The 23,977-nt window shown below is 35.5% G+C and overlaps 1 protein-coding gene across 2 annotated transcripts in view; it reads right to left on the bottom strand.

Annotated features, from left to right (window-relative positions):
* SLAIN2 (SLAIN motif family member 2) overlaps window positions 1-22,204 on the bottom strand; it is a 68,043-nt gene extending 45,839 nt beyond the window's left edge. Inside the window, exon 1 of one of the 2 annotated variants that reach the window (XM_039845151.1) lies at window positions 21,434-22,204. In XM_039845151.1, coding sequence (XP_039701085.1) covers window positions 21,434-21,822 — 389 coding nt within the window. In that variant the 5' untranslated portion in view covers window positions 21,823-22,204. The remainder of the gene's footprint in view (window positions 1-21,433) is intronic. The other variant, XM_039845150.1, reaches the window with a different exon arrangement.
* Between the last annotated feature and the right edge of the window lie 1,773 nt (window positions 22,205-23,977).

Genomic DNA, 23,977 nt, shown 5'->3' with positions numbered 1-23,977 from the left:
CATCACAAAGGAAATTAGAAAATACTTTGAACTGAAAAAAAAAATATCAAAATGAATAAAAACAAAACTATAACACACCAATAATTATGTGAAGCTAATGAAGTATTTGGCGGAAAATTTATAATTTTAAATACATTATTAGAAAAGAAAAGAGTTCTCAAATCAACAATCTAAGCATTAAAAAGAAAAATAGCAAATTAAACCCAAGACAGTAAAAAGGAAGGAAATTATAAGTATTTGTAGAAATCAATGAAGCAGAAAAATAATAGAGGAAAAAAGAAAAGTTTTTTTCAAAATACACAAAATAATTGATAAATATTTAGTTATATTTACCTGAGGGGGGGCACAAATTACCAAAATCAGATATAGTGAACACTGCTATAAATACTACCAATATTAAAAGCATTTTATTATAAGAAAATATTATTATAAGGGAATATTATGAACAACTTTATGCCAACAAAACAGATAGCTTAGATAGATTAGACAAATTCCTAGAAAGATACAAGTTACCAAATGGAACTCAAGAAGAAATAGATAATCTGAAGATATTAATAAAAAAAATTTAAATTAGTAATTAAAAATTTTCCTGAATAGAAGCAGCCCAGGCCCAGATGTCATCACTTATTAATTTTATCATTATTAAGAAAAAAATAAGGACAATCCTACACAAACTGTGTCAGAAAAATAAATCTAATGGTGAAAGGCTGAATGCCTTTCCTAAGACTGGGAACGAAGTTAAGGATGTACATTCTCACCACTTCAATTCAGTGCTGTACTGGAGCATCTAGTAAGTACAATAAAGCAAGAAAAAGAAATTAAAGGCATCAATAGTGGAAAGAAAGAAGTAAAATTGTCTTTGTTCACAGAGAACATAATCCTATATATGAAGAATCCTTTGAAGGAATCTACCAAAAAACAATAAACACATAAAAAAAATTAGAATAAATGTTTATCAAGGTTACAGGATATAAGATCAATAGGCAAAAAACCAATTGCATTTCTACAAATTATCAATGAACAATTTGAATTGGAAATAAATGTAACAATTTCATTCACATTATCAAAAAGAATAAAATACTTAGGAATAAATTTAACAAATGAAATGCAAGAGTTATACACTGACAATGATAAAACATTGCTGAAATTAAAGATGACAATAATTGGAGAGATGTACTATGTTCATAGATTTGAAGACTCAATATTGTCAAGATGTTAATTCTTCCAAATTCTTCCAAGAATCAACACAATATCTAAAAAGAATCTCAGCAGGCATTTTCATAGAAATTGACAAGCTAACTCTAAAAGTTACATGAAAATGTAAAGGGCAAAGAATAGCCAAAACAATTCTAAAAAATTCTTTTTAATTCTGTGCCAGTTTCCTTTTGTCCTCAGGATAGTCTTTTCCAAAAAAAAAAAAGTTCCCACAGCCTTGAGACACAAGCAATGAAAAACTTAATTTTGTACTTTTATTTTAATTCACACCCTCTTCCACCACCCGAAATCTAAATAACAGCCATATGGTACTAATTCTAGTCCTGGAAAGCCCGACACTTTTGCTTCTAGGTCACCTGTGCCTGCTGTTCTCCTTGCCTGAAACAAACTCAATTCCACATCCTGCTTACCTCATCCTCACCCTCCCCTAACTTCAGCCAGCTCATCCCTACTTTCTACCTAGTTTCAGCTTAAATATCACTTCTTCAGGAAAACCTTCCTTGAACACCTCTCATAGAATTGTTTTAGGTTTCCCCTCTATGTGAAACAAGGTTTTAACAAAGCATCTTTGCCTATAAATTAGGGAAATTCCACCTCCCTCATTCCAATTTCAAAAAACTTGACTTTATACTTTATTCATCTTTGTCTTGTCTGAATTTTTTGAGTTGGTATTTATAGTTGAAAAGAGACATTTTAAAAATGTGTTAGAGGTGATAAAAATGCTACAATATGGATGAACCTCAAAAACATTATGCTAAGTAAAAGAAGTTGGCCAAGAAAGACCACATTTTGTATCATTTCATTTATATTTAACGTCTAGAATAGACAAATCTATGAGACAGAAAGTAGAGAGGTGGCTGCCTACAGATAGGAGATAGGGTAGGGGTAAGAGAAATGGGAAGTGACTACTACTGAGTACAAAGTTTCTTTTGGGGATGTTGAAAATATTCCAAACCATGTAACAGTGATGGCTGAACTATACTGTAAATATATTAAAGATTATGGGATATTAAAAACCATAGTACACTTTAAACAGATGAATCTTTTGATATGTAAGTTATATTTCAATGAAGCTGTTTTTAAAAATCTGTTAGAAATGAATTGGCCTTTCAAGATACTGCTTTTTCTCTTATAACAATCATTACAAAGAAATTAAACACCATTAAATATAATTTATGCATACTGTTAAATATTGAGAACTAGTAGAAATGTAATTATGAATATGAATATCATGAAACTGACAATAAAAAAAATCATAATTTGGACCATGTCATACCTACCTGTATCATATGACTGATGATAAAACCTAAGAATAAAACTCTATTATTTTTTAAAAGTGTAAAAACATTCAGCAATGCAGAAATATGTAAATGTATGGAGTGATAATAACCTCTCTCTCCCGACCAATTCTATCCCCTAAAGTTATTTACAGTTTGGAGTATGTCTTTCTTGACTTTTCTGTGCATATACACATAGCAGACATACAATTAAATGATGCAGATAAGAACGGAGACTGGAGTGACTTTGGCGAATTTATGGTAATCATAGTAATTACTTCATGTTGCATAGTCAGCTGAAGCTAAGGACAACAAAAATTTAACTTTACTTAAGGTAAAAATAAGTTATATTAAAAATTGTTATTAAAATAGATTTCTTTATTGGTGTGCAACTCTTACCAAGGAAAATCATCAGATTTTAATAGCTCAAATTCATCCTTCTCTATTTTTTGAGCAGGCATAGTCAAGGCAAAAGAACAGAGACTTTTTCTTCACAAAGATTGATGTGTAATCCCTGGCACAGTGATTAACATTTAGAGATAATCAAATATTTGCACCTGAATGAATACTGAATAAAGCAACCATGATCACAATATTTAAAAATACATATGAAAAAAGATAAAGAAACCAAAGTAAATAAGATCAAAGTGGCCATTTTGAGTTGTATTTTTGTTTCTATTTTATAATTGGGTTTTTAAAAACACTTTCATTAATAAAATTGTCTCTGGTTTTACCCACAACTTAATTTAATATAATAATTCTAAACCATTAAGATACATTGCTTTATCATGATTTAACAAATCTTCTTAGTCAACATGGCAATAATATTATTATTATCATTTATATATTATCAACGTTATTTGATATTTTACAAATGTTATTTAACATGCCAGGCATGGTTTCAGTATTTTAAATATACTAACTCTTTCAATCTTCACAATGAACCTATGAGATAGGTAGTATTACAATACCCGTTTTACAGATGAGGTCACTGAGATACAGTAAGATAAATTACTTGTCCAAGGTAGTATAGCTATTAAGTGGCAAAACCAGGATTACTCTGGTTATAGTACTGCCTAACCATTTTAAAAAATGCAAAAGATCCTTGAGTTAAAGACTTCAGTATAGTAATTATACTAATAGCCTCCTGCTGTTTCCTGCTCTCTTTTAAGCCCTACCAACATAAAATATAAAGTTATCAATCCCATTATTCCAACACAAAATCACAACTCAATTGAAAAAAAATCTTCAGTCTACACACACACACGCACAGAATCTTTTTGAAATTTTAGACCGATCATCATGCCATTTATCATTATATTTGGCCTACTAGCTGACTTAAAGACATACATTTATATGAAGAAATATAAAATACCCTTTCGGTTTTTAGAGAACTATCATCAGTGTTACTACCTATAATAATAATAATGGTAATTATTACTAAGGCAAATTCATTAATAAGGGCTTAGAACAGTTTATGAGCACTGAAGTGGCATTAGTTGCAGGGTAGAATACATATATAATATACATAACAGCAGGTATGAGAGCATACAGCATTGTGAACCAAAAAATAAGGCAGGACAAAAAGAGCAGACAGAAGAAAAGCTTTAAAGTAGTAAATTCCATACTTTTAGATAATAGTGCTCTATGCTTCCATTTTTATTTCATAACTCTCTTCATTCTCATTCCAATATGGCATGGGTTTCTTAAGACAATGGAAAAAATTTTTGTAGTCCCTGAGATATCACAGAACTAAGGTTGGAAATGGCTTCTTTAGAAAGACAAACTTCTAGTATCGAGGCCTACCCATGTACTGCTGAGAAACAATAGTTACAGTGGGACCAACTCAGAGTGTAGCCATCTGAAATGGAGTTCTTTCTTTTTGAGAAAAGACATCAGAAAGACGGGGAGTCTCAAACTACACCAGACTCTGTGAATTGTGGTAACAGCTGAAAAGCAAGAGACAGTCTTTATGTATACTAAATACATATTTTTTCAGCCACAACCACATACAAAGATAGCAATTATTACTGATAGCAGAAGTTTTTAGTCCACAGAAAACAAATAGGTAAACATATATATGCATAGATATGTTACATACACGTGAGATATGTGTGAGTGTATAATCTCCACACTATTTAGAGTATCTTGCTTGTTAATAGCTAACTTTATCTCTGAAATGCCTTAAACGGGGTCTTAATCTATAGAAGCCACTTTTTAGGCACTTATGCCTAAAAAGTTATAATTTTTAGCAAATAATATATCCTTCAAATCCCGGATAATAATAATAATGCATACTATAATGACTTTTAATTGTCAACTAAAGTTAGGTTTTAAAAATTAATATATTTTTATTAAAAATAAATAAAAAGTTAACATGTTTTTCTTAATTGTTGAGGTTTCTGCAACAATATCTGAGAAAAGATATGAGCATAAAGTTAGAATCCACGAAACACTTGTAACAAAAGTTTATTAATACAATGAATATTAAACAACTGTCCTATTAGAGAATTTTCTATTTGCAGTATTCCTACAGATCTAAAATTTTTTAAATTATTATAAATTAAAATTTTATCTATATGAAAATATGAACACCAAATAATAGGAGGAAATCCAAATACATGAATTTAGATATACATATTTAAATATATGTATTTAACCATAACAATATGTTAGCTTAAAATATCAGGTAATTGAAGTGCTAAAGAAAATTTGGCAACATTTTTAGGTTACGTGCCAGCGTCATGAGAATGGCACACTGTACTCTGCTTATAGAACTAAAGTTAATATTAACATCTGTCCATTCTCTTTTCTTTTGAGTTAAAGAAAAATAAGCGTGGTATATGAGGATTCTTGAAGTATACTGTATACTGAGATGGTCAGAAAGCATAAAAAACATTTGGGAAAGGGATAGTATTTTAGAACTGGCATTGCCCTGGAGAGAAAACCCAATCTAATCTTCCATTGCTGGAGTTTGTAGTTGTGCGTGTGTGTGTAAATTATATATAATTATATAACTGTCTCTCATATGGGACTCTAAGCATCTCAAGGGCAGGAATAAGAACACTTCACATATCTTATGCCCCACTCTCACAGCCAAAGAAAACTGGCACATAGTAGAAAAGATACTTAATATTACAGAATGAGCAAAAGAAATAATTATGAAGAATTTATAGTAGAGCATTGCATTTTTTCCTGAAAAATTATAATCATGGAAATTCTACAGTTATTCTTAATTGTATCACTTGGTTACCCAAACTGTAAGATCAGCAGAACTATAAATTTTTCCTATTTTAATTTTTATCTATTTTACCTTATTTGTTCCTTTCAAAATACCCATATAAATTAACCAGGATCTCTCCCAAGTGACATATAATCGAATTATCCCAGTATCTTTAAGAGGCAAAATTTAACCTATTTTACAATTTCAGCTTTCTTCTCTTTCCCATCAGTTTTTTTCAATATCACTTATTAAAGTTTAATTAGCAAAGCTATAAGTGATGACATGAGGGTCTGAAAAATACATCCAAAGAGGCCATTTTATGTTCATTTTATGTATCATGGACAGTTTAACGACAGACGCCTTTGTTAATAGTTTTCACTAATCTTCCCAAAACACCATTTTGTTAAGAATTTCTTTTCCATTTTATTCGTCTGACTCAAGCCCTACTTCAAAACCAGTCCAAGATTTACCTTTTCATGAGGCTTTCCAGACTCCACAGTTCTTATGACTACTTATCATCTTAACATAGTACTCTACTCATAGTAGGCACTCAATAAATGTTTGATGATTACTCGTAGGGCGACCATTCATCCCAGTTTGCCTAGGAAATCCTAATTTAAGCCTGTTGTTTTGGTGTCCAAGCACTCCTTTGACTCTCAACTAGTGTCCATGTTTGTTTGCACAATATATTTCACAATCTTTTTAGTTTTTCCTAATCTTCAGAACATTACTATTATATGACTTAGAAATGTACACGGAGCAAAATTACTAGAATACCATATATATTCCTGCAACATAGCACCAAGTGTTTCTGGTTAAGTTTAACACCATATTGTAAGTATGCTTCAAGGAAATACTTGGAGTGATTTTGCCCCCAGGAAACATCTAGCGATGTATGGAGATATTTTTGTCTCCATACATGTCCAAAATGTCCAAGAATGCTGCTAGACATCCTAAAACTGATAGGACAGCTCTCGCAACAAATTATCTGGCCCCCAAATGTCAATATCCTTATATAAGAGTTAATATGGTCAAAATAATATATTTTTTAAATGGACGTTTTATAAGCAGAACTAAACATACCCAATATTTAATCATTAACTTGATATGATGGTTTTCATGCAATCAATTATAAGTACCTGGTGAGGCTCAGTTTTCTAGCCCATAAAGGTAGCTGTGCCTTCTGTTCCCACCTACATACCACTGCCATACTAATCTTCCCAAAACACCATTTTGTTAAGAATACTGGAACATTCAAGAATGCTGGAACACTCAAAAAATCTCCTCCTATACTTCATAGGCCATCTGCAGTATGATCTCCAATGAAATGATCCAATTTTATTTCTCACTTCTTCAACAAACTTCACTTAAGAATCTTCACAGACTTTCTCTTTTACTCAACTCAAATGCAGCTTTTCCTATGCTTCTTGATTCTGAAAGAACAGCAAGAAATACCCTTCCATCTGTACCTAAATCTTAACGCCCAGCTCTCACATTCAAGTCCATATAAACCTTTCTTCTATGAACTCTCAATGTGGATTTCAGAGAAAGAAATTCTGTGTTCATTTTGTTTCCAACCTCAACTCTAAGCACCTTGAAGGCTTAGTATCAAGCTCCACTCAGTCATTTAAAAAATATTTATGTAGCTGCTACTACTGGCCTGGCATGATGCTAGACAGGAATTCAAAGTTATTATACCTCAATTAGAGCTGGCTATTAGCCTCTCTCATTTATAGAATATACTACCATTGAGACTTATAGTGCCTGCTTATCAAGTTCCAACCCTCTAGATTCAGGTTTCTAGGATTCATCAGGCTTTTAAAATTGTTTCTTAATCCTCTCCAGATAGCTAAGAATAACTGATGACAAAAATTTCATTATGACAAGTCAATGCAAGAGCCATTAATACCCTCTTAGAGGGGAAATTAGCAGGCCCACTCAAAAGATAGCCACATCTTAAATTTACTAAAGAATTCTTTCTATATCTACTAGTTATTAATAAAGATAATCTAATTTCATAATGATAAAACACAATATTAACTAGGCATGAAATATAATATTTAAAAACTTCCTCACTAACCTGATAACATCTATTAAATTCCATTCCTTAAGCTTATCAGACTCACAGGTCACTTACAGACTTAGTCTGGCCCACCTCTGCTTCTTATTCACACCTCTCCAACAACACAGCCCTTAAGGGTATTTTTTTTACTCACTCAAGAGAGATGAACAGAAGCTCTTGAATGGGGTAGTGGAGGGCTGTGTGTGGAAAGGGTTTCCTTTTAATAAACTGTGGAAGTAGGAGACAGTTTAATTCATCTTCATAAATTCTAAACCTCTAATTTTTAACTAAATACTACCTCCCTCTTCATCTTATCTTTCAAAATATTTTCACAGATTTCCTATCAGGTATTACAATATTGCGTTATTTTGCTTCTATTTTTTCTCACATTTTAAGCAGGTGCAATCATTTTTTCTTCTCACCATAGTCCTTTAACATCCTTAAGAAATTTCAATTTTATCCCAGAATTTGAGCTCTTCCCAAATCAGGCAAACTGTATGTTTCACATTTTTGGGCCACATCTAGTTTAAAGATCTAGTTTAAAAGAAAAAAAGGTACTCTATGCAGAATGAATATTGAAAGCTACACACAACAGGCATGAATGTTCACATGAAGTTTTCTGGCAAGAGCTAATAAGTCTAGGAAAAGATGAACTGGGAGTTGGACTGTTGAGGACTTTGATGTTGCTAATCTCCTTTTATTCACTAGGCATAATAATGACTTTTACTCATTTTCAAAACTGAAAACTACCCTTAAGAGAAAAAGAATCTGCCCTTACTAAAGATATTCAGAGAAATGTGCCATAGATTTAGAAGAAAAACATCCATGATGCTTTCATTGCTAAAGATCTCTCACACACTTTAAACTTAGCACTGTCTCCCAGATTGCAATATTTTAATCAAAGAAACATGCAGTTTAAAAGAACCCTTAGAAGTAATCTAATTCAACTTTTTACTAGTTTGTAACATCCCTTGACACAGGACCATTCATCAGTCTTTATTGCTGAAAGTTACTTAAAATATTTTTTATTTTTTTAAACTAACCTATTTGTTTATGGTGACATTGGTTAACGAAAGTAAGTTTCAGGTGTACAATTCAACAGTAAGGCATATATATATATTGCACTGTGTGTTCATTACCCATAGTTAGATTTCTCTCTGTCACCACATATTTGACCCCTTTTACGCCATCTAACTCCCCTCCCGCCCCAAATTACACTTTTTAAAAGCAGTCCGTACCATCCAGGAACAGCACCATTAGAAGGTTATTCCTTATAGTAAATAAAAGTTGACCTGCCTCTAATTTATACCTATTGTTCTAGTAATGATCTCCAGAGCTATATGGAATTAGTCTAATAATCAATTCTTATTATAGTCCTGTAGATATTTAAAAAGTATTCTCCTCCCAAAGTTAAATATTTAGAAGTTAAATAAATCAAGATCAAATGTTTTCCATTAAGCATGCTTTTTCATGCTTAGTAGAAATCTCAATTCGCAATATTAGCTATGTGACTTTGAGTTTAGTTTCCTGACCTGTAAATGGGGTAATATGACACATGCTACAACACAGATAACTTTGCTAAAGTTCATTGATGAGCAACGTTAAATGAAATAAGCCAGACACAAAAGGCCAAATACTGTATGATTCCACTCATATAAGGTACCTAGAATAGAGAAACTGATAGACACAGAAAGTAGAATGGTGGCGGCTGGGGGCAGGGAGAATAGGGGAATGGAGAGTTACTGTTTATACAGAGTTTCGATTTTGACAGATGAAAAAGTTCTAAAGATAGATGGTGGTGATGCTTGCACAACAATGTAAATGTATTTAATATGCCACCGAACTATACACCTAAAACTGCTTACAATTTTTTGTTCTGTACATTTTACAATAAAAAAATGGGAATAACAGTAACAACTCAAAATTGTGCAGATTAAATAATTTAATATGCATACGATGTCTTATACAATACTTGGTATATTGAATGTGCTCAAACACATGTTTGCAAACACAATAGTGACTGCAATATATTTTACCAATCACATAGCCCTTCTTGTCCAAATTCCACACTGTTCAAACATAGGGGCTCTAAATATTTGTTCTATTAATGAAAAAAAAAAATTAAAGCCGTGTTAGAATCACTGGAAAACCACTGCTAAGAAGGAAATAAAACTCTCATCTAGATGTAACTTCTAATTCATTTAAAACACATACATACTCACAAACACATACACTACATTAAAGTAACATCTCCTTGGTACAGAACAGTCTAGAAAACTTCAAGATGTTAATCAGTGAATGACTGCTAATGTGACGGCTTATCACATTAAATTACAGGCAAATTTTACCAATGACCCCCTATAAAAAGCATACATAAGACAAAGAGGTCATGTAATAAAGTCCATGCTCAGAAGTGAAGGGAAATGAATGAAAATACACGGTAAACAAACAAACAAACAAACAAACATATACCTATCTATCTCTAAGTTGGGGAAGTTTATCAATACAATTTATTGATGAGAAGTCAGAGTTTAAAGCAAGTGTCTTAAGAGAAAATTGATTTAAAGTATAGGATATGAGGAACTTATCAGATCTCAAAACTTCAAATAATCACCTGCCCTGGCCAGCTATAATATTAAAGAGCTTAAAAACAAGAGGCATGACCACATGATCTCAAAGTCCATTCCTAATTCTACTTTCTATGATTTTGTGTTCTGCAAAAGTTCCTAGAGGTCTTGCAAAGAGCCTGACAACTCAATATACCAATTTTCCCTAACATTTCTATTCTCAATCTGTTGTCTCCACTATAGATTTAGGGAGTTTATTAGCATTAATGGATCTCTCAAAGAAAAAGGGGAAAAAGAATAAAATAACAAACTTTTGCTTACAATTTTAACAAACACTAATTAGGTAATGCAGTCTCCATGAATAGATATGCAATATTAAACTCTCATCTACAGCAGTGCAACAGAGTAGATGAATAAACAATCAAAAACTCATTTAGAAAGTATTTCACACATACACCCCTCCCTCTTGTGCCCACATATAAATTCCTTTCCAATCAGCACAGTTCACAGTAGGGGTAGAGAAAAAAGAGAATTGAAGAGATGGAGAAATCAGTTCCTAACTTTGCCCCTCAACAATAAATATTTAATAGTAATGTAGAGATTTTAATGTATCATATACATTTGTTCATCCTTTTACATGAGGTTTTTGAGAAATTCTAATAAAAATCATTAATAAAGGATCCTTTCTTTGAGACCCAGGACTTTATCTTTCCCCAGTATTTTAGGTCAATTAAATGAAGAAAATGCATATTTCTGGAAAATTAAACTAAAATTACTTTGTTTTACAAAAATACAGGGCCTAAGAGTACAAATACATGGATTAAAGAACAGAGACACTAAAACTAAATTTAACTAAAAATGTTATTATTATTGTAAATGTAAAAACAAGTGTGGACCCCAAGAAAAAAGATTCATTTGATGAGAACCCCAAGAAATAATTTATCTGCTAAGAAGGACTCCCCATAGTCAACCAAGGGCCCAAATTTTATGAATAAGAGTCTAGGGGCCATTCGCTGACAGGGGCTCCTCACATGCTGTGTATGTATACAGGGAAGAACTGCAGACAGGACTCTTGGTCCACCACTGTATCCTGCTTGTTTACATTGTTTGAGTCAACCCCAGCAGAGAAGCCCTGGTTTCCTCTTTTGACTAATGACCTGAAACCTACCTTGTCCAATCAGAACTATGTAAATTCATCTATATCGACCAATCATAATTGCATATTTTAGAACAATCAGAACTGCATAATTTGGAAACCTCATTGACGTGAAATGGACCCAAATGGGAACTGTAGGCAGGGAAAATTATGAAGGGTTGACCTCTCCTTTGTCTTGGCAGAGCACAATTTAGGCTGCTACCTAAACCTGTCTCTTGGGTTATAGCTCCTTTTGCTCAAATAAATGCTTTTTTATCCTTTATTACAGTCTAATATTAATTTTTGTTTATATAAGACTATTTCAGTAGTTGATTACAGACCAATAGGCCAAAAGAGGATATGAATAACGTTACTTACCTAATACAAATTTCAATTCTAGTACAAAGATGTAATAGTGATTAATATGGGACAACTTCAAGCATTTATACATCTGCTGAAAACTTCACCACACACATAGCAGAACATACAAGAAATTCTTGATTGCCTCAACAATTTAATATCTCAAAAGGCTGGGGAAGAAATGAGAAAAACTGGACCTGTTCTGATCATCACCAATGAATTAACTAGGGATATGAAAATGATCAAAATATTGGAAGAGAGGCTATTTCATCTTAGAATAGGAAAAAAATTCTAAACATAAATGTGCAATTTTTAGAAATCTGATCTAAAAACATTCGCAGCACATTTGATATTAAAGAATTATTTTTAATTAATGGGTGTGAAACTGATATCGTGATTATGTTTTAAAAGTCTTTATCTTCTACTATGATATTTAGTAATTAAATGGTATGATGTTTGAGATAGAATTGGTGTCAAAATATTCCAGGGTGTTGAGGTTTGAATGGTGTACATGAAACAAAAATGGCATGAACTGGTTAAGTGTTAAAGATGATTGATAAGTTAAATGGAGGTTCATTTTACTGTTCACTAAGTTTAATGCAAAGATAGACAAACATGGAACTAAAGTAGCAAAACAGCTGTGATTACAATGATGAAAGCTAACATTTATACATTTAATTTGTGCCAGGAACTGTTCTAAATACTTTATACATATTACATTTAATTCTATATGGTTGGTACAATAATGATCTCTACAGTCATAAGGACGTTTTGGTCAATGACAAACTGTATATACAAAGGTGGTCCCATAAGACTGTAACGGAGCTGAAAAATTCCTATCTCATAGTGATGTTGTTGACACTGTAATCTTCTAGCACAACACATTACACACTTACCATTGTGTAACAGTTGCCAACAGTATTCAGTACAAGCAGCCTAATATACAGGTTGATAGCCTAAGAGCTGCAGGTGAACAGAATGTCACCCCAGAATGTCTCTTTGGCATAAGGGTTATTTTAGGTTGTTTAATTTTTAGAAACAGCAGATATGAGAGAAGCTCTGAAAACCAAGTAGAAGTTTGTAAAAGACATTTATATTTGTAAGGTAAATTTCCCATTTGTCAAAGCATCTCCCTCAGTGTGCCAGGGAGAGGATGACCTTATCTCTAGAAACTCTTATCAATGTGGATGACAAGGACTTAAATCTGCATAACTACCTTACCCTTGTTCACTTGTGCTTTTCTTGGTAACCTCCCATAACTGACTCCCCTCACCCCAATTTGTTTTGTTTTGAGCTGAAGATGGTATTTAAGGTGCTGGCTTAAGCCATTTTGGTGAGTTACTCAAGTATTCTCCCAGGTCTCTCCCATATGTACAGGAAGTATGAGCATTATTAAACTTTTGTTTTTCTCCTATTAATCTGTTTTATATTACAGGGATATCTTAGCCAAGAACTCAGAGGGGTAGAGGATAATTATTTTCCCTCCCGTACAGAGCAATAGGCTATACACCATACAGCCTAGATATGTAGTAGGCTATACTGTCTAGGTTTGTGTAAGTACACAACAATGAAATCTCTAAAAGTATCCCCATCCTTAAGCAGCAGCACATGACAGTATTTCAGAGAGAGGTTCAAGCACAGAGATTAAGTGGTTTGTCCATGGTTACATAGCTAACAAGGGTGGGTGCAGGGAGTCCAACTAGACTATCTAGTTCCAGAGTCATGGCTGTTAGCTACAATGTTATCTGACTCCCAGGGACTCCAAAGGCCAAGTTAAGGCAAGAATAATGAGTACAAAAAGAGGTCCTCATGCAAAGAAATCAATAAAAATGTACATAGTGCTCAGATTGTTAAAGACAAATGACATATAAAAGACAGTACTGGGGGGGGGGGAAGGAAGGGAGGAATATAATAGCCAAAGGTTAATGACGGTATACATCTATTAAGAATAACATAAACATTAACAAATATTTACAATTAGGTAAGGGTCGAAAAATTTTAAATATAGTCTAACTGGGTTCCAATCCTAGCTCAGCCATATACCTGGGTGACTATAAGCAAGTTATTTAACCTAAGCTTTAATTTCTTCATCTTTAAAATGGGGGTCAATAATAGTCTGACCATACTAAGTTACTATGAAAATACTGTCGATAAAGGGCTTAGCATAGTATCTGCCATATGTTAATACAGTAAATAATTGTAAGCTATAGTAAAAATAAAAGCAGTAAGAAACACAATGAAGGATGTCCATTCTCATCACCTGTATCTAACATTATACTGGATGTTAGGACAGTTCAGCAAAAAGATTAAAAAAAGATAAAAGGCAACCCAGACTGGAAAAGAAGTAATATTATTTTTATTAACAGATGACATGTTTGTATAGATAAAAAATCCTAAGGAATCTACATACACACACACAAACACACACCTACTACAGCTAATATACGACTTCGGCAAGGTTACAGGATACAATATCAATACAAAAGTCAACTGTATTTCTATATGGTAGCAATGAACAATCAAAAATAAAGAAAATGAAAAAATTCCATTTATAATAGCATCAGAAATAATAACCACGAATAAAATGAACAAAAACACAAGAATTCTACACTGAAAATTACAAAACATAGTTTAAAGAAATTAAAAAAGACCTAAGTGGATGTAAAGATAACCAGTGCCCATGGATTGAAAGAATCAATATTGTTAAGACCCCAATAGTTAAGATCCCCAAATTGATCTACAGATTCAATACAAGCACTATCCAAATTCCAGCTGCCTTTTTGGCCGAAATTTATTGGTTGATCCTAAAATTCATGTGCAAATACAAGGGACTCTGAATAGCCAAAGCAATCTTGAAAAAGAACAAAATTGGAGGACTCACACTTTCCGATTATAAAACTTACTAAAAAGCTACAGTAATTATGAGTGTGTAGTGGTATAAGAATAGTCATAAATCAATGGAATGGAATTGAGAGTCCAGAAATACATTTAAGTGCAACTGATTTTCAACAAGAATTTCTAGACAATTTAATAGGGACAGAAAAGTTTTTTCAACAAATGGCACAGACATTTTGCATCTGGATAGCCACATGCAAAAAGAATGAATATGAACCCCTACCTCATGCTATGTAAAAACTCAAAAGGAATCAAAGCAAATGTTGGCAAGGATGCAGAAAAACTGGATCCCTTGTGCTAATGCTGGTCAAAATGTAAAATGGTGTAACTGCTATGGAAAACAGCATGGTGGTTCCTCAAAAAATTAAATGTAGAATTACCACTTGATCTAGCAATTCCACTTCTGGGTACATACCCAAAAGAAGTGAGAGCAAGGACTTGGACAGATATTTGTACATCCATGTTCACAGTGGCATTATTCACAATAGCCAAGAGCCAGAAGCAATCGAAGTGTGCATTGATGAATGAATGGATAAAGGAAATGTCACAGACACACACACGAGAATATTGTCATAAAAAAGGAAACCGTGTCATATGCTACAACATGGATGAAACTTGAGGACATTATGTTAAGTGAAATAAGCTAGTCACATAAAGACAAATACACGATTCCAGTTACGAGGTACCTATAGTAGTCAAACTCAGAAACAAAGCAGAACAGCGACTGCCAGGAGCTGGGGGAGGAGGATGGGGATGGGGAGGTAAAGAGTTGCTGTTCTGCAGGTACAGTGTTTTAGCCATGCAGGATGAGAGGGTTCAGGGGATCTCTTGCACAATGTACATGTGGTTGACAATACTGAACTATGTATTTAGAAGGCTGAATTTTATGAAGTTTTGCCACAAAAAATGTATATAAATTTTGTATTTAAATATAAATATCATATGCATCATATAAGCTTAGGTTTGGGAAGAGAAAAACTCAAGAGCTATATTCTCTTGTCTATTGAGAATTATGAGATTAAATAAAGCTTTAGAGAATCCCCTTGCCACCAAAAAAAGGGATGGGTATTCTGAGACATGCTGCAACATAAACGAAGACACTGTGGTAAATGAAATAAGCCAGTTTTGTATGCCTTCACATATGAGTTACCTAGAATAGTCAAATACGATACAGAAAGTAGAATGGTTGTTGTTTGGGGCTTGAGGGGCAGGGTAGAGTTCTGTTTAATAATATGAAGTTTCAGTCTGGGAGGATAAAAAAGTTCTGGAGATAAATTGTGGTGATGGCTGCACAACAATGTCAATGTACTTAATGCCACTGAACTATACACTTAAAATGTGGTTAACATGGTAAATTCAATGTTATGTATATTTTACCTGGATAAAATGGATCGAAGATCTAAATGTAAGAGCTACAGTTATAAACTTCTTAAAAGAAAACAGCAGTAAATATCGTGATCTTAGATTAGGCAGAGGTTTCTTACACATGATAACAAAAGCATAAGTAACAAAAGAAAAAACAGATAAATTGGATTTCATGATATTAAAAGCTTTATGCTTCAAAGGACTCCATCAAGAAATTTAAAAAACAAAAAATAGGAGAAAATATTTGCAAATCATCTCACAAGGGATTAGTATCCAAAATACATAAAGAACTCTTACAACTTAATATTAAGACAGGTAATTCAATTAGAAAATGAGCAAATTGTTTAAACAGACATCTCTTCAAAGAAGATACATAAATAAATGGCCAATAAACACATGAAAAGATGCTTGATATAATTAGGAAAATGCAAACCAGAACCGTGCAGATGGCAATATAACAAAAAAGAAAGACAATAACTAGTGTTGGTAAGGATGTGGAGGAATTGGAACCCTCGTATATTGCTGCTGGGATAGTAAAATACGTGTTATGATATGAATGAATCTTGAAAATATACTAAATGAAAGAACCTAGACACAAAAAGCCACATATTATATGATTTCATTTATATGAAATGAGCAGAGTAGGTAATTTCAGAGACACAGAGAGTAGATAAGTGGAGCTGGGGTGCAGGGAAAATGGGAAGTGACTGATTAATGGCTTGGAGTTTTTTGTGGGAAGGATGAAAATATTCTGGAATTAGATAGTGTTAACAGTTGCACAACTTTGTGACTATACTAAAAATAGTGAATTACACACTTTAAAAAGGTGAGTTTTATTGTATATGTGAACTATATGTCAACAAATAAAAACTTAAGGAGAAAAAAAATTACACCGAGAGCAATAGTACAAAAAAGGATAGCCCAAAATACTGGAGCAAAATATGCAATGATATTAGATGACGAAGAGAAGGCAGAAATATTCTTTAGCTTGTTCTTATGTCAATAGTTTGTTCAAATGGGCAGGCCAAGTAAACATTCTTCAAAAGAAACAAGTTCAAATGAGGCAAGGTGATAGACAATAAGCCAGCATGTACTCTGGACAGGGTTTAGGCTCACCCCTCCAAATAATGGAAAATAATTGAAATTTTATCACTGAATTGTTGATCCTAAATGTGTCTATCTGGATAACATGACATGGTCAAAAGCCTGGATAAGAGGAAATATAAATTTTCTTTTTCTTTTTCTTTTTTTAGGCGAGGCAACCCTTGATCTCACAAGATTGCAAGGATCTTGTCAGCTTACAATCTCTTATTTATTTATTTTTTATGCCTACAGCATCTTGTCTTTCTAGGTGGTCTCCCATCCAAGTACTATCCAGGCCTGATCCTGCTTAGCTTCCGAGATAGGACAGGATCGGGCTCGTTCAGGGTGGCATGGCCGTCATCTGGAAATACAATTTCTAAAGAGAAAAATTAGTGACTAGAAATTCTAGACCAAACTTATTCCTTATTAAAATTCAAAACTAGATTAACCAAAATGTTTGCAAAGCTAAAAAAAGAAAAAAGGAGAAAGCCAGAGGGAGTCACCATGAAGAAGTCCTACCTACCAAATTAACTGCAATCTTCATTTTGATAGGTGTACTTTATTGCAGGTATGAACGCTACAGGGTTCTACAGCAAGCCACTTGACAAAATCTTTTATACTATCCATATAGACAAAATGGCATATGGGCTTGACAGTAATAAGTGGAACTAATAGTTACTGAATAACAAAATATGTGTTGATTAATGAACTGATGTTAATCTGGAAGGAATGTAGTTGAGCTGCACATTTCAGAGTCCTTTATTCTGTCATTTTAACATTTTTAATAACAACTTGAATAAAGACCAAATAGGTATGCCAACCAAATGTGAAAATGAAAAAAAAAAAAAAGAATAGATATTATATTCCTAAATCAAGACTAACAAAATGAAATATAAAGTCCTAATTATAAGCTAAAATATTCATTACACAAAAACAGGGTTAGGGAGACTTAGTTTAACAACTAGGTACTAAAGATACAGAGTGTAACTGATACTACTGGATCATGTTAAGCTTAAATAACAAAAGTTAAAACTGTTAGTGAAATATCTGATTTCAAAATAATAGCATTTAGCTCAAGCAATTATATCCATCACATGCTCTGGTCAAGTATCATCTAAAATGCTGAGTACAGTTCTGGATACCATGTTTAATGACAATGAACAACTAGAATTCATTAAGATGAAATGACCACAGTTGAAGGATCAGAGAATTACATGATCTAAATAATGATTAAACTGGGATTGTTTTACTCTGAAAAAGAGTCAAGAATGCTGAGTGTATGGTAAGGAGAAGGAGTTAGAGAATCATGACAGCAGTCTTCAAATATTTTAAGGGGCCATTCATTTGAAAATGAGATTATACTTGGAAAAAGCAAAATATAGTGGCAACAGCACAAGCTTTGATGTCACAAAGAACTGGACTTAAATCCTGACTCCATCATTTACTGTGTTATTTGATGCTTAGAGAGATTAAGTTTCTTTACCTAGATAATGATACCTACCTCATAAATGGATAAAAACTAAATGCAATTAAGTGCAAAAATGTTTGTAAGCTGCCTGGCCTAACCTGACACACTGTGATACACAATGATGTTAGTTCCTTACTCTGGACTTTTCCTAGATGTTCTAGAACAGTGTTTTTCAAACTGAGAGTTACAATCCTTTAATGGGTCACAAATTAGTGGGTTGTAACCAGTATTTTTTCCTGAAGAAACAGAACAGAAAATATTAGAGCATACCACATGTACTAAAAGTAACTATGGTTTAGTGAAACTTTTGTTTCAATTATTCATATACATGTGCGTACTAGGCTATGATATAAAATGTATCATGACGTTGCTCCCCCCGCCCCCCCCAAAAAAGGGGGCCATGAAAGCCACTGCTCTAGAGCACTGTTTTCTCAATAGGTTCTGTAAATACCAGTTCCTTAGGAGCTCAGATAAGTTTAGGAAACAAACCAGAACACTTACAGATTTACTATATTTAATACACATTAGCATATCAAAAAATCCGGCATTAAAAAATCTGTTATTTTTGTTGAGCCTCCATTTTCCCATATATATTTGACCAAAGACCCACCATTATTTTTTCACACCGTTATTTATCAACGCATTCAGAACTAGCATTCTGTGGTACGCATTTGGACAAAAACATTCCTCTAGATGAAAAAGAAGGCACAATGAGTATAAGTTACAGAAAGCAGACTTTTAGCTTGCTAAGGAAAAATTCTTTTGACTTTTTGAATCCTTCTCTGCCACTATTACCCACTCCTTATAACTTACATATCCGAAAGCACTTTAAATACATTTTATTGAACTTTTAGTCACAAATTTTTTTTTCAATAAAAGTACAGAACACCTACAAAATCAAGACATGCAGCCAGGATCAAAGCAATAAGGAGGAACCATGCGGTCAAAAACTCTGGCATAGTATTTAAGAAGACTTGCTTTACTTCAACAAATCCTATACTCAGAAACCAAAGCAGCAAGACTTAAATCAGCTTCTCTAAGTGGAATCAATGTGTTCTAATAATACATAATCTAAAATGGGCTGATGAGTGCAGCTAATTCTCATTAAAGCATCATTATCATCACTTGGAAGAGACATGTGATGATATTTAGATGATTCTGGGTTCTTTTTAAGCATATACACACCCAAGATTCCTTTGGGAGGACGTGATTTCACACTAATATGAAAAACTGTCACTATCATTGTCATTTATAATAATATTTGGTACCACTTGACAATAAAACAAAAACTTGACATCTTATAATCAAGAGTATCTCTGTAGTTCAAACCTTCCTAATCGGGAGTTACAAATATCTGACTCTGCTCTAGCAGTTGTCAGAGCATAAAATTCTCTTCCCACTCTTCCTTTTCCCCAAAGCCACCTCTCCTGAAAGTTTGTCTCAACTACTTTAAACTATTATTTTCTTCCCAAGTTCTGAGCACTCTCAGTACCTTTCGTTCCTATCACTTGTTGGCAATTCACTTTTTAGTTCTAGCTTATTTAACTGCAAAAAATTTGGCTCCCAGCAAGCTTGAAACTGCCTTAATGAACAGGGATCAACTTTTAAGAATCTTTAGAATCTCCCACAAGATCTTTTAAGAGCTCATTAAATATTTGATTTAAATAACTTATGAGGAACAGCAGGTAGTCTTGAAGAGTTTACTACATGCCAGACCTAGTGCTAAAAGCATACGCGGATTACTTCAATCTTCACAACTCTATAGATTAAAAACTGATACTTTCTCCACCAAATAAAGAAAATGAGGCTCAGCAACTTGCCCAAGGTCACACAACAATAAGTGGCAGAATCAAAGCCTGAATCCAGGCAAAGTTCTTATGTACCTGGGGACACTGTAAAGTTGCAACCCTGCAATATCGAGTCCATGAAGGATTTCGATTTCACTAACTTAAAAGTTTCAATTTCAACAAAGTAGAATTTTATTTATTTTATTTTTTTGCTAAAAATTAAAACTTTATAAAGAAGGAAATTAAGAGGAAGAATTTCCCATAGACAGCTTTAAGGGAGACCGCCTCCCATGTCCTTTCTATTTATGGAAGTGATATTAAGGTGTGGGTCACAATTTTATCGAGAAGTGGCTTATGACAATACAGCTTTGGCTTAGCTTTTTTAAATGGGGCTCTTGGAAACAGCCAGGGCTCTTGTTCCACCCTCGTCTCCACACAAAGAAGCACCATCCTCTGCCCTCTCCACACAAAGCAAGCTTTGCCCCACTACCCAAAGGAGAGTACTGAATCCCTATCGCCGTCAGAAATGTACCCATCTCCCACTCGTCCAAAACCCTGAGCTCTGCACGAACTGAGACCACTATAGTCTGTGCCCGGTGATACCGCATCAAGTAGACCCCTCCCCAACATCCCAAAGCCAGTGTTTCATTTCACACAAAGCAGGATCCCTTTCTACAAAGCAGTTTCCCACCTCCGATTCCTTCCATAGCCATCAGCCTTTCCCAGGCTGTGCCAACTCAAGACCCCAATGGGGGCCAAAACCCAAAGGGTCCACAACCCAGAGAAGAACTCGCTATAAACCTCTTTCCTCTCGCACCCTTCAAATTCCCAACTCCAGCTGACCTTTCCCCAGCCAAAGCAAGAAAACCACGAGTCCCCATCAGAGAGTGGATCCGGCTACACAAAGCGAGGTGTCCTACCAGGGGGACCCTCAGAAGACGCTCTCCGCCCCCGGGCCCGTCTCCGCCCAGCCCCAGCCGGGCGCCCCACGCTCACCAGCTCTCCTCCTCCTCCTCGCAGCCTGACAGGCGCTCCAGCTCCTCGGGCCGCAGCGGCTCCACCTCATCCAGCAAGCCGCCCTCGCCCGCTGCCAGCAAGGAGGTGGCGTCCCGCAACTCCTCACTACTCGTCCGCCTCGGGCCCGACCCGGCGCCGCTGCCCGACTTGGCGTTGAGGCCCAAGGGGAAGCCCCGAGGGGACGCCGAGCCAGAGGAGGGAGTGGACGCGCCAGCCCGAATCGGGCTGCCGGGCCCGAGGGAGCCGGCGCCCTGCACGGCCCCCGAGCGGCTTCTCAGCTGTTCATTCTGCTTCTCCAGCTTCTTCACCAGCTCCTGCAGCTTCCGCACCTCCTGGTCCGCGTTCACGTTGGAGTTAACGTCCTCCATCCTGGCCCCACCGCCTCTGCCGCTCGCCACCCGATCGGACTCACAGCGACAGGGAAAGAGCCGGAGCTGAGAGGCGTCGCGCCGCTGCCGCGCTCACTCTAGCTGAGGCGCCGGCATAGAGCAGGGCCAGGCCCCACCGCCAGGGTCCCTCCAGCTCGCGTTCCGAAGCGCCGCTGGCCCCAGCCGAGCCGCCTCATCTGCGCCGGCTCCGGGATTGGGGGAGGCGGCGCCAATATCCGGCCTCAGCCGCCATCTTCCCTCCGTCCCTCCGCCCCCCTCGACCGTCCCCGTAGGTGACCTCAGAGCGTCGAGGGTGGACGCAGCCCGGACCGGCGCTGAGAGGACCTGGCGCCGATCTCGCCGCGGGGCGGGGCCGGGGCGGGGCTTCACCCGGAAGGGGCGTGTCTGAACTGTCGGCGGAGGAGGGCCGCTGCCCTGCTGGAGTGGAAGAGCGGTTCTGGCCTCGAGCCGGGCACGAGTTGGGAAGGTTACCTCGCTCTGACGGAAGAGAGGCGTGAACTTGGACCGAGTGGGGCTGATATCGCCAACTGAGACTCTCTCGTCCCCGCCTATTGGTTTTGGGCGAAGGGCGAGTACTGTATTCTCCACCCCTAAACATCGGCGTGTGAGACCAGCGGGCAAATCCGGTATTTTCTTCCGGCTGGTTCTCGGATAGACGCTCAGCCGGGCCCCGTGGAGGGACAGTATACTTTATGTTTGTTCAGCAAATATTTATTCGATGCCTACTTGAAATAGGAGATCCTCAGGCGCGTCAGATTATCTGTGATCCGTCTCGGAAAATGAGAAAACCATTCCAGATGGTTAAGAGAGACCTAAGGTCAAAATAATAACCACAAATTGTTGAGTGCTTACTACCGGCCAGACACTGCTAAGCACTTTAAACGCATTATCTCACCGATTAAAAAACAGTGTTCCCTACTTAAAGTTTACTGCACACTGGCACGGAAGTGGGGTGTAGAAAACCGCTCATCTCTGTCACTTTTGTCCATGAATTTATACCTAATCTCTTCGAATCAGTCTTCTTTGGAAAAAATTTTTCATAGCGAGTCTTGACTTTTTTTAAAGTTGTGTATTAAAAGTACTTAATCAACATATTGACATATACTGACTAATGTTGAGAGATGTATGAATGTGAAAATCTGTCTTTGGCACCCGTTTATAATGTATACTACAGACAGCAAAACTAAAAACATTTAAATGCTTTGTATTGATCGTGGTTAATTCCTCTTCATATGTCAATTGTGCACTACTTGGCTTTTGTTTGCAAATTTCTTCTAATTGCTTCCACCCTTAGCGAATAATGATCCTGTCCTATTACACCTTGGTGTGAACTCATAGGCCATGGCTAACTTGCTTCTACCCTTTAGCCTCTCTGTGCTGTATTTTCCTTGCCTGTAATAGCCTACCTGACAAACCTGATTTCTTAAAACTAATGTTCACCCATCCAGGAAAACTTTTCCTGACAATTCCACAAAGATTTAGTTGTTCTGTTTACTCTAGCATTACCCGATCAATAGTTTCCAACAGGCTTTTTCTAAGAAATCTTTTTTATTTTTGTCTGTATACTTGATGAAAAAGGCCATTCATTTTGTTTTCCAGATCTAGTATAGTATCTGACACAGTGGACATTCAATACTTGGTCTATTGAAAGTTAGGTAGAATATAAATTCTGACAGGTGTTTATTCATAGCAAAAAAAGCATGAGTTTTTTGAAAGTTTCCTGACTAACTATAAATAAGTATTTTCCTATCCATACCCAGTCAAAGGATATCTTTGTCTGCTAACACACAGTAATTGTGAAGTAATATGTGTTACCTGTATAATGCATGTCCGAATATCATTCTTGTCTCTGACATGTCTGAACTAGTTGCCAGAGGGTTAAACATCATGAGGACTTCACTTATAACACTTTTCACTTGCATTTAATGGTTTGTGAAATAGATTCCAAATGTAATGATAACACTTCAAATATATTCCCTGAAAGAAATAGTTCACATGACATTATGAAGTTAAACACTAATATTCCTTGGGGTAAGGAGGGGTTGGTGTGATGTGAAGTGATAAATTGAGAATCAGAAGGCCTGGTAGCAGATTCCAGCTAAACTACAAATATAACCTCTGGTCCTTAAGCAGG

Source organism: Pteropus medius, unplaced genomic scaffold (assembly GCF_902729225.1).
Source record: "Pteropus medius unplaced genomic scaffold, Ma_sr-lr_union100, whole genome shotgun sequence".
NCBI classification, from domain to species: domain Eukaryota; kingdom Metazoa; phylum Chordata; class Mammalia; order Chiroptera; family Pteropodidae; genus Pteropus; species Pteropus medius.
This window is presented reverse-complemented; position numbering and strand designations above follow the sequence as displayed.